Below are 16,605 nucleotides of genomic sequence, written 5' to 3'. Positions count from 1 at the left end.
GTTGAGTGGCTTGCATCATAACGTTCAGTGTTTCATGTTATTACCATAGGCTGTAAAAAAAAAGGTTATTACGGTTCGTTAGCGCATCTATCGGGCACTTCAGTCTGTTTTACACATTTATTGCGTCAGACGGATGCGCTTTACGACGGTTATTATGACTTTACGGCAGCGCTTGTGAAGCACTGGAGTCTGTGTGCATGCTGGATTTAGGCTGACGTCTCCCTAGCTGCCTACAGGTGAGTTATAAATGATCTTCCGTGAGACTTTAAAAAATACAGATGCTACCGTATATGTGCTGATCAATAAATCTAAAAGTTTGCATGTCTTATATGTGATTTCTTGACTCAAGTAGTCATAGCTCTGCTGAAATGATCATGCGTTTAGCTAATTAGCCGGTCTATCTTTAGACTTTAAATCTCTCAAGTTATATATAATATTTTCAAGTTCAGTTTATTTTTCATTTGAACCTTTTACGTAAATGTATGACGAGGCTCAGATATTAATATCTTAAAAGTGTTGTTTATTGACAGAGAATATTGATAAGTGAAACTGACACTTTTGCTTTCATTTATGTATTGAACGATATGAGTTTAATAATAGTCATTGCGACATGCACAAAACTGCAGAAATTAAAATGAAACAAAGAGATGCACATTACACATTATTCACTCGTTTCGTGAATTATTAATTGACATGACCCATATCTCTCTTTTAGATGGACACTCTTTACATCTCTTCACACCCTGATGACTTCAGGAGTTTGTTACCCTTGATCGCTGCTGAATTCTGTCGATCTCCTCCACGGATAGTCCATGAGGACCCTCCGGCTGAGGTGGGCAGGTCTCGCCCTGCACTGGTCTTAGAGGGTGTGGGTGGCACGGTGCTCACCGGTGCCAATGCTGTGAGCTGGTACCTGGCAGCAGCGGGCAAACGGACAGGCAGCGATAAGAAAAAGGAAAGTCAGGTCTGGCAATGGCTGAGCTTTGCTGAGAATGAGCTGATGCCAGTGGCCTGTTCTGTGGCATTCCCTCTGCTGGGGATCATGGGAGTTGATAAGAAGGTATGTCTTTTGTGTGTGCCTTGATAGTCTGACTGTCTGTGTATGTATGTCATGTGTTGATTGATTGGCATCACTGAATGTACAGCTCTGGCTCCTAATTTTTAGACCTTTTTAAGTGAAAGAGATATACTCTTAATTTTTCCTCTGTATCTAACCCCATCCACACATTAGGAGCAGTGAGTAGTGAACATACACACACACACTGCAAACTGTGGGCACACACATCGGGAGCAGCTATTTTGCTGTGGCGCCTGAGGAGTGAATGGCGGGTTAGGTGTCTTGCTCATGAACGTTTCCTGCCGGTATTGAGAATTGAACCCACAACCATTAGGCCACGACTGACCCTATATTTTCTGGTTGAGAAGCTGCACTAACTTAAATTTTGAATTTTAGCTTCTGCAGAGTTCCAGAGCGGAGCTGCTGCGTGTTCTCAAAGCTCTAGATGAGACTCTAGCACCGCGGACATTCCTGGTAGGAGAGTGCGTGACTCTGGCTGATATGGCTGTTGCTGTGGCAGCACTGCTGCCATTCAAATATGTGAGTGCACATCTGTAATCTTAAACCATTTGAACGCTTTTATCATGATCATGATCACTTGTATTAATGAAAGGGATACAAAAATTCTGTTATAATTTACTTATGCAACATGGAACGTCATAGAAGATATTTTGAAGAATGTTTCAGCGGTTTTTATTCATACAGTGAAAGTCAGTGGGGTCAAAAACAATGTTGCATGCTATTGACTTTCATAGTGTGGAAAAAACCCAAAATATTTTTTCAAAATATCTTTTGTGCTTTACAGAAGAAAGTAAGTCACACAGATTATTTATGTACTGTTGTGGTATTTATCAATATTTTGAATAAGCTTTTATTTTTATATATTTATATTATATTTATGTATCATTTTTATATACTTCTATTTGCAATTTATTTTTGTTTAAATTTAATAATTGTAGTACTTTCAGTTTAAACTTATTTATTTCAGTTAGTGGCCAGTTAAGGCAACTTTTTTAACTTTAAAATTTACATTTTTTAAATGTAATATTTAAATTTTATTTCAACTTTATTTCAATAGTTTTTAGTTAACAAAAACAACACTGTTACATCTTATGAATGACATGAGCATGATTTTTGGATGAACTGCTTCAACTTTCAGTTGCTGTAATTGATTCCTCATTATAGTACTTTTATTTAAGGCATTGGAGCCTGCAGAAAGGAATTCATTGGTGAATGTGACCAGATGGTTTAATACCTGTGTGAACCAGCCACAATTCCTGAAGGTGTTGGGTAAAATCTCACTGTGTGAGAAAATGGTGCCTGTGACCCCCAAACCCAGCGCTGCTGCCAATGCCACATCAACTGCTGCTTCTGACGCTGCTACACCAGACAGCACACCTGGTAACGGTAAGGATGTGTGTATTTGAAAGTTGTTGCTTTTGTAATTACTTTAGAAATGTGTCATAGAGTTTTGAGGGTATTTTAAGACCATTAAAACTAGTGAATTAAAACAGCTCACATGATCTTTCAGATAGACTTTAGTCTTATCAGAGTCTGAAAGCATTTTAGAAGTCTAAGTTGCCCATGAATAATTAGTTTGTCTTGTCCTTGTGATTCTCAGGTCCTCCTAAGACAGAGGCTCAGCTGAAGAAAGAGGCCAAGAAGCGAGAAAAGATGGAGAAGTTTCAACAAAAGAAAGAGATTGAGGAGAAGAAGAAGATGCAGCCTCAGACTGAGGTAGAGCGATGAATCTCAGCATATTATTCTCTTATTGACATTGGCACAAGCAGAAATGGAAAGAAAGCTGATCGCAGAACTTGCCATATTGTTTATTCTTCCATCCCCTCCAATAGAAAAAGGCCAAACCTGAGAAGAAGGAACTGGGTGTCATAAGCTACAACATACCCACACCTTCTGGAGAGAAAAAAGGTGTGCTTTTGCTTCCATTAGCAGGAATTTTATTTTTTTTAGATTTGTCACGCAGCCATCTAATCATTTATGTGTCTCTCTTCATGTGTCTCAGATGTCCTGAGTCCTCTTCCTGATTCTTACAGTCCTCAGTACGTGGAAGCGGCCTGGTACTCCTGGTGGGAGAAACAGGGATTTTTCAAGCCTGAATATGGGGTATGACATGAAAAATCATAATGTATGTTTATACTCTAATACAATAAAGACTGTAGCTACACTACCAAAATTTAGTGTACAAATGTTTATATATCAAATGTTTGTATTTTTTAAGAAGTCAATACTTTTATTCATCAAGTATGCATTAAATTGATCAAAAATGACAGTAAAGACATTTACAGTCAAAAGATTTCTATTCAAATAAATGCTGTTCTTTTGAACTTTCTGTTCAACAATAGTAATAAAAATACACAGAAAAAACAGTTAAGAGTAACCACATTTTTTGTCAAAATTACATATTAAAAGCCAAAGAGAAAAGTTTAATTTTAAGACAAGATTTTTATTCAGAGAGAGATGAAGCCATTCTAATAAAATTAGGAAGATTGTTCCAAAGAGTGGGGCCAGCCACTGGAACCCGTCTTTAGGCGGGTTCTGGGGATCTTAAGGAGGAATTTGCCGTCCGATCTTAGTCCTCTCGCGGTAGTGTAGGGATGTAGTAACTTAGTCAGATTAGATGGTGCTAGATTATTTAAAGATTTATACACAAGTAGTAAGATTTTGTAATGAGTAGGCAAATAGAAATGTTTCTTGAACAGCAAATCAGCATATTAGAATGATTTCTGAAGGATCATGTGACACTGAAGACTGGATTAATGATGCTGAAAACTCAGCTTTTACATCACAGGAATAAATTACATGTGAAAATATATTAAAATAGAAAACAGTAATTTTAAATTGTAGTGATATTGCACAGTTTTACTGTTTTTACTGTATTTTTGATCAAATAAATGCGGCCTTGGTGAGCACTCCTTTACCAAAATATAAAAAAATCTTACCGACCCCAAACTTTTGAACGATAGTGTATATTCATTAAATGATATTTCTACTGTTTATTATCTAGAGAAAGAATGTAAGTGAGTCAAACCCACGTGGCGTGTTCATGATGTGTATTCCTCCACCTAATGTGACGGGATCCCTCCATCTTGGTCACGCCTTGACCAATGCAATTCAGGACTCCCTGACAAGATGGTAACTGGTTATATGTAATGTTATTAGCCATTATATAAATGTTATGCTTTCTTAGCTGTAATTAAAAAAAAAATTAGACAAGCATATAAAAGTCAAGACAAGACACTTTTTGGCTGATTGTTAATGTTTGGATAACATAAGGAGCCCATGACATCATGTGTCAGAAATAATGATATGATTGATCGTTGGTTTGCTTTAATGTGTTAATGCAGGCACAGGATGAGAGGAGAGACCACTCTGTGGAATCCCGGCTGTGATCACGCTGGTATCGCCACACAGGTGGTGGTGGAGAAGAAACTGATGAGAGAGCGAAAGTTGACCAGACATGATCTCGGCAGAGAGAAATTCATCCAGGAGGTCTGGAAGTGGAAGAACGAGTGAGTGTGTGAGGTTGAGGAGAATTCTGGAATGGGGATTGATAATTCCAAGATCATTAAATAATTGATTTAACTCAAATTATATGAACACATTTCTCTTTCTTTTGGCGTCGAACAGAAAGGGCGATCGCATCTATCATCAGCTGAAGAAGCTGGGCTCCTCTCTGGACTGGGACAGAGCTTGTTTTACCATGGATACTGTGAGTACAATGCACAAAAACCCAACCCAGGTGTTAAATGACAGCCAAAAATTCTTGTTAAAAAGCTTGTCATTACTAAACTTTAAAGTGTCATTATTTAATAATGGATAATCAGTTTTTAATCATGTGTAATACTATCTGCTTGCAGAAACTGTCGTTTGCGGTCCAGGAGGCATTTATACGTATGCATGAGGAAGGTGTGATTTACAGGAGCAAGAGACTCGTCAACTGGTCCTGCACCCTCAACTCCGCTATCTCTGACATAGAGGTATGTGGGGACAGTTTTGGGGTCAAGATTTTTTTTTTTTTTAATAATTAGCAAAGATACATTAAATTGATCAAAAGTTGACAGTAAAGACTTTTATTATTATCATGGTTTCTACAATAATGTTAAGTAGCACAACTGTTTTCAACACTAATAATAATAATAAATGTTTCTTCAGCAGCAAATTGACACTGAAGATGAGTAATGATGCTTAAAATTCAGCTTTGCCATCATAGGAATAAATAATACTTTTAAATTATATGAATAGAAAACAGTTATTTTAACACTATTCACAATATTACTGTTTAACTGTATTTTTGATCAAATAAATGCAGTGTGACCACAACAAAGTTTTACCTTTTTTTTTTTTTTGATAACTTTCTTAATATGTAGTTTTAAACTCTCCAAACACAGTAAAAGCTAGTCTGAGAAAATATATCCTTCATTTTTTTTGACAGTTTAACTACATTTATGTTGGAAAGTAGCAGATGACTGAAGTTATGTCTTCACTAACAGTCTCAGAGTCTCTGTTTTCTGAGGTCACCTGATGAATGTTGTTTTCTAGGTCGATAAAAAGGAGCTGACAGGGCGAACCCTTCTTCCAGTGCCGGGTTATAAAGAAAAAGTCGAGTTTGGCGTGCTGGTGTCTTTCTCTTACAAGATTGAAGGATCAGGTGAGGGTTGTATCTGGAGAAATAAGGTTACAAGTACTGACAAGACATACAGAGGTTTATAAAATGTTATGTTCTCCTGCAGATGAGGAGGTGGTAGTGGCCACAACACGTATTGAGACCATGCTTGGAGACACAGCTGTGGCTGTCCACCCTAATGACCCCAGATATCAGGTGATGCCAACGTTTCCTTTTCATAACTCTGGTGTTTGAGAAATGGTCTTTAGAATGTGCTTGATTTAAATGACTCTTTACTATCCAGCATCTCAAAGGAAAGATGGTCGTTCACCCATTCTGTGACAGAAAGATGCCCATCGTGTTTGATGACTTTGTTGATATGAACTTTGGAACAGGTAATGAATGTTACAAGGAGAAAAGCGTATATTTTCTGTAAGTTTGTCTTTCAAGCTGCTGTCTACTCTTCTGGGTCCGTGTGCAGTTTACAGTGTGGTGTTGTTGTACAGGTGCTGTGAAGATCACTCCTGCTCATGACCATAATGATTATGAGGTGGGAGAGAGACACAAACTGCCCTTTATCAACATCCTGGATGAAAATGGTCTACTAATCAATGTTCCTCCTCCATTCCTGGTAGGCACACACACATTGTGATATCTTTGACCCTGTTCACACCAGGTATTATTTCTCTTTATAAATATGATGATTTAAGATGAAGATTGACAAATGTTCTCTGGTGTTTTAGGGGATGAAGCGCTTTGAGGCGAGGAAAACTGTGCTCCAGGCTCTGAAAGATAGAGGCCAGTTTAAGGAGGTCAAAGACAATCCAATGGTGGTGCCCGTCTGCAGGTTAGACACTAACTTCCACTTAACTCCTTAGCTTTCGGCTGGTAGATCGCTGGTCTGGTCTGATAAGGTTGTGTAAAGCAGGTAAAAATCAATGCTAAAATCTGAAATAATTGACTAAAATGCCCTTACATTCTTAGAAAGTGTCATATAGCATATAGATTTATAATAAGTCAATTGCATATTTAAAGTAACTTTCACAACCAGTGACAACCAAACAGGTTGTCTATCACCAGATGTGAACCACAGGTAAAGTGCCTCCTAGTGGAATAACAAAGAAATTAAAAATGAGAGATCCACTGTTCAAAATGGAGGAACATTTTTTTTTTCTTTGTGGAGAGGAAGAAATAATACTTTTTCATTTCCTTTTTTTGTCTGTACACCAAGAATATGCATATTATGTTGCCAGTTTGCCTGACACTCCCTTTTCCGTAGACTATAAACTAATATTCAAACCAATCTTTATGAACTACAAATTCATAAGTTGTATTTTTTACATTTATTTATATTGAATTTTAATTTATTACTATAATTTGTGTGAATATTTTTTTGTGCAGTCAATTGTTGCCTACGAGAGCATGAAACTATTGTAATTTAATATTGCACAGTAAACAATTCTCATACTTGATGTCCAAAGTAAAATCTGGGTACTGAAGCCAAACCACATGAGAAGCACCGCTTTGATCTATGCAGAAGTGCCATCTAATCTTGGAATAGACCTTTAAAGTCGGCATGAAACCGAGGTTTCAGTAGTCTTTTTTTCCCTATTGTGATGTTTATCTAAGGGAAACGACTTATGGAACAAGAAAAAATGTAGTGCAGGATTTTTCGGAATCAGTAATTGATTAGATCGTTGGATGGTTGTGGTTTGCTATTGCTGTGATCTCATGTGATTGACAAGTTGTCCTGTCCTCGTGCCACTAAACGCATCATTAGCGAAGAGTAGAGGTGTCATTGCAAGAGGAAGAGGAAGTTTTCATGATTTAAAGATTATTAGGGCACATGAATGAATACAAATAAATAGTGATGCATACAGATAAATAATTTATAAGCACTGCAATATTACATTAAAAAAATAATTATTATTTGTCCATTTTGATTTCATGGTGACTTTAATTCCATTACAGCTGTTCTGTTTTCATGCACAAAGCAATTGATGAGTGTTTGTGTTTCTCAGCCGTTCTAAGGACATAGTGGAGCCTCTGCTGAAGCCTCAGTGGTACGTGGACTGCAGAGAGATGGGAAAGCAGGCTGCAGACGCCGTCAGAAACGGAGAGCTCAAGATCATCCCTGACCACCACCTCAAAACCTGGTTCAACTGGATGGACAACATCAGGTGACCCATCTATTTCAGTTCAGATTTTTTCTGCTGGAGTCACTGTGTGTGGGTGTGTGTAGTAACACTTTTTGGGTATCAGGGACTGGTGCATCTCACGGCAGTTGTGGTGGGGGCACAGGATACCAGCTTACTTTGTGACTGTGAATGATTCGACAGTCAAACCAGGCGAGGTGAGCAGAGACACAGGAAAATGCAGTCTGCTGTATGTGCTATGGATACACAGGGATGCTGGGAATTAAGATACTGTACTGTTGTTGCATGCTTTTAGGATGTGGATGGACATTATTGGGTCAGCGGGAGATCTGAGGAGGAAGCCAGAGAAAAAGCTGCCAAACGCTTCAATGTCACTGCAGACAAAATCTCTCTACGCCAGGGTGCGAATCAAACACACACATACACAAACATGGTCTCTCGTTACCACTGAGTCATTTTATCCTCCTGTTTTGTTTATGTCAGTTTTTACCCTCTGGCATCAATAAAGCATCTCTCTTTCTTTTTGTCTGTTTGTGTTTCAGATGAGGATGTGTTGGACACTTGGTTCTCCTCAGGGATCTTCCCCTTCTCCATCTTTGGCTGGCCCAATGAGGTCAGATATTAATACACACACACACACACACACACACACACACACACACACACACACACACACACACACACACACACACACACACACACACACACACACACACACACACACACACACACACACACACACACACACAAAAGCATGCATGCAAGACTGTAGTGGCAATATTTAGTGTAAACTAATATGTGTAGGGCTGATCTTTGCTTGTCTAACCAGATTTTTATTCATTCATTTATTGATTGATTGTATTGTTTTTTTATTGTTTTATTTCATTGTTGTTTTTATTATTTTATATTACTTGTATAATACCAGATTTATTTTTTTAATTGTTTTTTTTTAAATATATGTAATAATGTAAAGTTTTATTTTTCATTGAATTGAATTTACTTCCTATTTTTGTTTTTATATAATATATGTATAAAACATGAAATATTCTAATTATATATTATGACTGTATATACATTATGTAATGCAGTTATGTCAGTTAATGTTTTCAATGAAAGTCATTATAAAGTGTTATAGAGAAAGTCTAGGTTCTTTGTCCCTGGGTCTCTGCAAAAATAAATTTTAATGCAATAATATATACAGAGGCTGCAGTGATTAAGTAATTTTGCAATATTTGTGTGTTAGTCAGAGGACCTGAGAGTCTTCTACCCAGGAACACTGTTAGAGACAGGCCATGATATCCTGTTCTTCTGGGTGGCTCGTATGGTCATGATGGGCCTCAAACTTACTGGAAAACTACCTTTCAAAGAGGTGGGAGTGTTGTGTTTTTTAATATTTATATTGTATATTTTATATTTAGAGCTTCTGGACTAGCAAAATTTAATAGTGAGTATCTAACAAACTGTTAAACTTCAACTCAGATGTATCAGCATGTGTCAATTAATTGAAAGCTAGTGTTAACTTGTGGTGTAAATCTGGTGTGTTCTTTCAGGTGTACCTGCATGCAGTGGTACGAGATGCCCATGGCAGGAAAATGAGCAAGTCTCTCGGTAACGTCATCGACCCTCTGGACGTCATCACTGGCATTTCACTGGAGGTAGCTAAACTACTGACTCTTGCATTAACACCACGTGGCTACATAAGGTGTCTTTGCACAAAATGAATTTGAGGTGTGTGTGTGTGTGTAGGGTCTTCAAGCTCAACTAACAGACAGTAATCTAGACCTTCTGGAGATTGAGAAGGCCAAACAGGGACAGGTATAACCCGTTGTCTATGAGCTCCTGTAATCTCTTGTTATTGTACCTTTTAGCTGTTGCTATTTTTCCTATTACATTCTGTTTGTGTATGTGTCCGCTCTCTAGAAATCCGACTATCCCAGTGGAATTCCAGAATGCGGGACTGACGCGCTCCGATTTGCTCTATGTGCTTATACCGGTCAAGGTAAAAAAATAAATAAATAAATATCAAAATCATATCTACATTGACCTGTCAGTTATTGTAGTACACAAAAATTACAAATATTATCATAAAGGCCCCGATATACTCACGGCAAAGTTTTTTTTCATTCTTTGCTCAGGGGTAAATTGAAGATCGAAATGCCTTTGCAGGGATTTACTGTTAGTGAACTTCCCGATGCCGACCATGTAGCTGGGAGCAGAGTTTAGATTAATATGTAAACGTGTGTTGCATGCTTTCCTCTCAATAACTATAAAATAAACACACAGCAAAAATGACAGCGGTGAGAAAATAGCAGTTAAGAAAGCATCTGATCCTTGTGATGTGGATGTTTGCATCAGCTCTGCAATTCGGCACTCCACTCAAGTAACGACATGTTTATTTATATACACTTTATACAATATATTGCTTGATAGCAAACACCTCTACAGTATTAAACAGGACAAAAGAGTTTCAGTGTCACTTCCGATTAGAAATATGACTTCAATTTCTACTTTAAAGAGAAGCTGTCCAGTGTTTTCATGTGTGACCTTATACAGACTGAACAGAAGGAATGAACCATAGAAGATTTTCAGCTCAAAGAAGGCGGAGCCTCAGAGCCACACCTACCTATTATAACGACCAATGGTAGTTTGAAGGTGTTTACCATCCAGAGCAAACTTTTCTAGAAAGTTCACTTTGGCAAGCTCTTTCGAACTCCCAAAACAAACACCAAACAAACTTGGTTTTGGCCTGATTAGGGTTTAAGTTACATGGATGCAACCAAATATATAAGATTGAGGGGGAACCAAATGTAAAATCATCATTGACGAATCATTATTGATGTATTCTGAATATTTGGATGGATGATAATAATAATAATTAATAATAATAAAACATATCCTGACAAAGTACTACTTTGTGCTTTTTTTGTTTATTTCTCCCAGGCAGAGACATTAATCTGGACGTGAACAGGATTCTGGGATACAGGCATTTCTGTAACAAGCTGTGGAACGCAGTGAAGTTTGCCATGAGGACCCTGGGAGAGGGATTTGTTCCCTGCCAAAAAGCTCAGGTGAGAGAAAGAGATGGACAGGTGGAGGTGATGGATAGATGGACGATGTGTAAGGAGTCAGGACATTGTGAAAAACATACACTTAGTGGTGTATTGTGGGTATATTTAATTTCTAAACACGTGATTCTGTGTCTCTCAGCTGTGTGGCAGTGAAAGTGTGTCTGATCGCTGGATTCTGTCCCGTCTAAGCGCAGCAGTAGCGCTGTGTGATAACGGATTCCAGGCCTATGATTTTCCGACAATCACCACTGCCATCTACAATTTCTGGCTGTACGAGCTCTGTGATGTTTATCTGGTAATGATTACACACACCACCTACACACACTTGCTCTCCCTTTGTATATTTAATTTGGTCTCTGCACACATTTCTAAAAAAGCTTTAGAGTTTTGTTGAAAAGTTTAACTTTGAGATGTTTTTTTTCCTTTTCTGCTCGTATAGGAAAGTGTGAAGCCGGTGTTGAGCAGGACAGATTCAGAAGGGCAAAAACAGGCGGACGTCTGCAGGCAGACTCTCTACACCTGTCTGGAGGTGGGACTCCGCCTCCTGTCTCCTATGATGCCTTTTGTTTCTGAAGAGCTCTTCCAGCGGTTGCCAAGGAGACGGCCTCAGGATAGCCCCCCCAGCATCAGTGTCACGCCTTATCCAGACACTTCAGAGGTGAGCAGGGGTGACCAAAGGTTGTAAAAATTACAACCGAATTAAAAAAATTGTGAAATGGCTTTGTGCAGTGGTTCCCAAACTGGGATATGTGAGGTGACAGACCTGTTTGGTACGTGGACAAAATGCTGAATTTTGCCATTCATTTAATTCTGCCCCACCTTATTATAACTTTAAAACCGTGCATGTATTTCTAACAGGCAAAATGCCATAAAAGGTCAAATAAATGGCATGCGATCATATTACCTCATCTTTTTCTGTCAAAACTGACTGCATCCACACAAGCAGCGAGCATATGATAGGTTGCCTGCACAGTACGCTGCCTCAGTTTGCGACAATGTACCTTTGTAAAAGTGGGAATTTAGCACTTATTAGCATGAAGAACAAAATATAGAACCAGATTGTGAATAGATATTAAGACCCGAACTCTCTTTAATACAAAAACACACCCCGTGCGAGTTCTTGTTTTTAATGTTGATCATATATTATACGAGCAAGAATGCAATTTTTCCCAAAAATCCACACGACTGCAAATGTGACATTGATTTTATACAACAGTTCAACAAACAAAAGTGTAATACTAAGGGATGTACATTTTCAGAATTGTTTGCTCTATTTTGCTACAAAATAAGTTCCAGCGAAAGCCACAGCAGAACTGCAACACACAGCGGTGTTTCGTGAACGAATCTGCGGCTTTGAACGAACCGCGAGAGTCAATGATTCAATGACCCATTCATAAATACAGGCACTTGCTTCATGACTGAATGATGAATGACTTGATGGCTCACTCAAGGCCGTGACTTACCGCCACCTACTGGTAGCTTCAGATTAAATGAATATATGCAGTGCTTGTTTCAGTCAAGTTTTCTTACACGCGAGCAGCTCAATATCCACTGATGTTTGCAGGATCTCGTAACGGTTCGGTTTGCAGCAACTGCTGCTATGCATGATCTCATCAATGCAAGTTCTCTGCATTTGGGAAAGCAACATGCGCCAACCATCTTCCTATACTTTTAATGAGAAGCGTTTATTTACAAAAGAGAAGCTTTAAGGGCTCCCTGAGGTTTTCTGTCAAAATAAAAGTTTGATGGTTTAATGTTTAAAAATTAAGTTATGACCATAAATATTAGTATTGTAATTTTACTGTTGTAATGTAAAATATCATTATTTTATATTTTCTTAAATGCATAAGTAAAATATTACTAAAGTAATATTTCTTATTCTGCTTTAATTTAGCAATTTTATTACAAACTTTGATGATGATGATGATAATAATAATAATAATTATTATTACTATTATTTTATAGCCATATTTGTATATAATTACAAAGTTTTGGACAAATTGAGCAGCTCTGCAAATGAGTTCAGCAAACCAGTATTATTAGACTGAATCTAATAAGAATCATTTTCTGGTCAAAAGGGGCAAAATCCCAGAGAGAACCAGCCAGAATAAAAAAAAGATAGAGTTTTAGATAACAAAAGCTTTATTATTCATGATATAGTCTTTGATGTATCACTATAATGAGTTCTTTGGAGAGTTTTTTTCATTGAGGGGAATGTAGTTGAATGTGAAGGTGACTGGAATACAAATAACCTTTTGGAACTTCAGTGACATAAAGTTGAAATTACATGAAGAGTGGAGAGAGGAAACCATCTGAAACAAATGCATCCTGTGTTGGTTTCTAGTATAAATGATGTTTTGTTTGGTTGTAGTTCTGTTGGCACAGCGAGGAGGTCGACCGTCAGATGGAGTTTATCATGTCTGTGGTCAGAACCATCCGATCACTCCGGGCCGATTACAACCTGACCAAGACCCGCGCTGACTGTGAGACATCACACAGTACACTGCACTGCACACTCATTTCACACGGAATAGATTCAGCTAGGGATGCACCAAACCGGTATTGCTGATGTGACTGATCCAAATCCAGTGGTATAAGCAAAAAGTTGGTATATACTATATATGACTGATATAGTAGAATTTGTTATCAGTATTAGTCAATATTTGGTATTGGCTTTTTTTATTTTTCTCTATTTTTACATTTATATTACTTTGCCTTCATCTTACACTTACTGGAAGTTAATCTTTAAAATCTTGCCAGATCTAAAAATGACTTATTTTTTTTAAAAGAACATTATGACGTTGTCATGTCTAAATTAACTTTTCGTTTTGTTTTTTTGTTGTTGTTGTTAATTTTAGGCAAAACAGTGTATAATCTTCATATTAGCCATATACACTACTGTTCAAAAGTTTGGTGTCAGTATGATTTTTTTTAAAAAAACATTGAAAGAAGTCTAATGCTCACCAAGACGGCATTTGTTTAATCAAAAATAGAGTAAAAACAGTAATATTGTAAAATATTATTACAATATAAAAGGTTTTCTGTTTTAATGTAATTTATTCCTGTGATGGTAAAGCTGAATTTTCAACATCATTACTCCAGTCTTCAGTGTCACATGATCCCTCAGAAATTATTCAGAATTTACTTTTTCCAGAATTATTTGATGAATGGAAAGTTCAAAAGAACAGCATTTATTTGAAATAGAAATCTTTTGTATCATTTCAAATTCATTTACTGTCACTTTTGATCAATTTAATGCATCCTTGCTGAAAAAAATAATTTCTTAAAAGAATAAATCCATTTCTTATAAGAAAAAATAATCATACTAATCCCAAACATTTTAACGAAGTTTATATGTGCATTAAAAAACTGTATACGCCTGGATAGCCCTGGTGGAAAGTAATGTTATAAAACTAAATTCATATTGTATCTAATCAGTTACTGAATTCACGGAAATTTTAAATTTTTGAACATTACTATGTTTCAAGAACGACTGCAAAAACCAGTGTAATGCAAGAAAACATTTTTTTTTATCAATATTTCTGAGAAATTTTATTTGAATATGTTATTGATGAAATTTATAACTCAATATGAGAATTACCAAAATGAACTCTAATCACTTTAGTGGATTTAATTAAATTCATTTGAAACATATACTGCTCAAAACAGTGTACATTTATGAAACCTACATTTTCTTTTTTAACAAAACAACTCCAAAACATCAATATTTGTTTTCAAACAAAAATATATTAATTTTACTTTCATATGAAAAAATGATGATAAACAGATTGAATCTCTTTGTTATGCTGCAATAGATCATCAGTAGGTGGCAGCAAAGTAAAATGTGGACTTTTTCCTTGTCCAAACTTTTCCATCTTTAGACTTGTTTGTAGAGCAAAAGTTCATAGACCAATGCTTGTGATTTTCATGTAATTTCAGATTTATTGTGTGTGATTGCACAAGCATGTTTATGAACAAAATGAGGAAAGAAGCTAAATGTATTTTACAGAAGTACTTTGAGACAAATCCAACTAATAGATGTAAAATAAAAATAAAAAAAAAGCATAATTTCATGTGTAAAGCCACCGTTCAATTTCAGGTCAAAACAGATCCAAACGCAAAATGTGAAACAATTTAGTTTAAATGGTTTTATCTCTTACCTTTTTTTTGTTCAAAACACGAATGTGTATTAACAAACTTACAAAGTTTCATCTTCATACTGCAAACTATGGATTAAAAAAAAATGTATGCACCTCTTCTGTATAAAAATGGACCCAAATGTGAAAATTCTACAGTGTAAAGCCATCAAAAATGCATTTCTGAGACCGAAGTGTATTTGAGTTTCCAATTATGTTGCAGAACAATTGTGCAGTTCATGAGATTCATTATAGAATCACAAGAGACAAACGTCAGTGCATCCCTGGTCTAAATATTAACCACATCACACTCACACACGGTTGAGGTTTACACAGAACCTACTGACCATAAATGCTATCATCACAATTTCATATTTTGTTAGCAGACACAAATGTACCTCTTGTGTTTTATCTCTGTGTCAGGTTACCTGCAGTGCATAGACTCTGATACTGCGGCTCTGGTCCAAACATACAGCCTTCAGATCCAGACACTGTCTTACTCTCAGGCCGTTCACCCAGTGGTTGGAGGCGACAACACTATCCCACAAGGCTGTGCGGTGGCCATCGCCTCGGACAAATGCACTGTTCACCTAATGCTGAAGGTAAAAATGTTGTTACGTGACAAGAATGCGTTTTCGTTCGCACTCATACACCTTAAGGGAGTTTTATTCTGGCTGTCATAATCCTTACCACAGCTGCCACATTACAATTATATGAATCAGCCGGAAATGAGAAGATAAATTGAATTTAAATATGATTATCCAAAAATAACATCAGCACCAGCTCAACACCCAATAATCTGGATTGGCTTTGCTTCGAAAATTCAATTCCCCCTCCTACAGCATCACATTTTAATGAGTATAATGAGCTTTCTTAGTTTGTAAACATGCCAGTTTTGTAAATTCCTTGTCTCCGACTCAGGGTTTGATTGACTTGGAAAAGGAGGTCACTAAACTGACGGCAAAGGGAGCGGAGCTGGAGAAACAGATGGAAAAGATGAAGGAAAAGATGGACAAGAACGACTACAAGGACAAAGTTCCTGTTAAAGTGCAGGAGGCAGATGCTGAGAAGGTAAGTAGGCTGGAGGGGAAATCTGCAATTTGTCAAATTAGTTTTCTACTGGTCTTGAAGAAAAGTGCAACATTTTCTTTCTTTCCAGCTGAGGCAGAATGAAACCGAAATGCAGAAAGTGAAGGAAGCCATCGAGAACTTCAGAAAAATGATGTAACTGCTCACCTTTATCATGTTTTTTTAAATTATCGTTTATGAACATTGAGATCCTTTCCTTTCCTTTGTTTAATGTCAATCAGTCCTGTCTACTGAACTATGTGGGGAAGCTTGAATAAAAATCAACCTTAGATTAAATCAAAAATGGTCTCATTTGTCTAACTTAATATAGAAAGTTAAGCTGTAGATCATACATATGTGCATATTTATTTATATATAAATTTAGAAAGTTTTAAAAATGTGTGTATATATATGCAATATAAATTGATTTACATTTCAATATAAAATCTCAAACTATATATTCTCTCATGCTGAAATGTTTAAAGAAACATACAAT

At 36.8% G+C, this 16,605-nt stretch overlaps 1 protein-coding gene across 1 annotated transcript; it reads left to right on the top strand.

Moving 5' to 3' along the window:
* The first annotated feature begins 127 nt into the window (after positions 1-127).
* On the top strand, positions 128-16,413 carry vars1 (valyl-tRNA synthetase 1). Its single transcript, XM_077210109.1, has 31 exons — positions 128-236; positions 716-1,060; positions 1,454-1,597; positions 2,257-2,464; positions 2,679-2,794; positions 2,911-2,986; positions 3,081-3,181; positions 4,083-4,210; positions 4,423-4,587; positions 4,706-4,787; positions 4,936-5,055; positions 5,618-5,726; positions 5,809-5,897; positions 5,986-6,076; positions 6,188-6,312; positions 6,425-6,528; positions 7,703-7,861; positions 7,944-8,034; positions 8,133-8,238; positions 8,380-8,450; positions 9,081-9,206; positions 9,388-9,492; positions 9,584-9,652; positions 9,758-9,836; positions 10,778-10,905; positions 11,045-11,200; positions 11,345-11,563; positions 13,277-13,388; positions 15,465-15,643; positions 15,963-16,112; positions 16,201-16,413. The coding sequence occupies exons 2-31, from the start codon at positions 716-718 to the stop codon at positions 16,267-16,269; spliced, it is 3,822 nt and encodes a 1,273-aa protein (XP_077066224.1). The 5' UTR covers positions 128-236; the 3' UTR covers positions 16,270-16,413.
* The last annotated feature ends 192 nt before the right edge of the window (positions 16,414-16,605 follow it).

This window comes from Siphateles boraxobius, unplaced genomic scaffold (assembly GCF_051911475.1).
Source record: "Siphateles boraxobius isolate OS27281-9 unplaced genomic scaffold, OSU_SipBor_1 12, whole genome shotgun sequence".
Taxonomy (NCBI): Eukaryota; Metazoa; Chordata; class Actinopteri; order Cypriniformes; family Leuciscidae; genus Siphateles; species Siphateles boraxobius.
The sequence above is the reverse complement of the archived record's forward strand: the minus strand, read 5'-3'. Positions and strand labels throughout refer to the sequence as shown.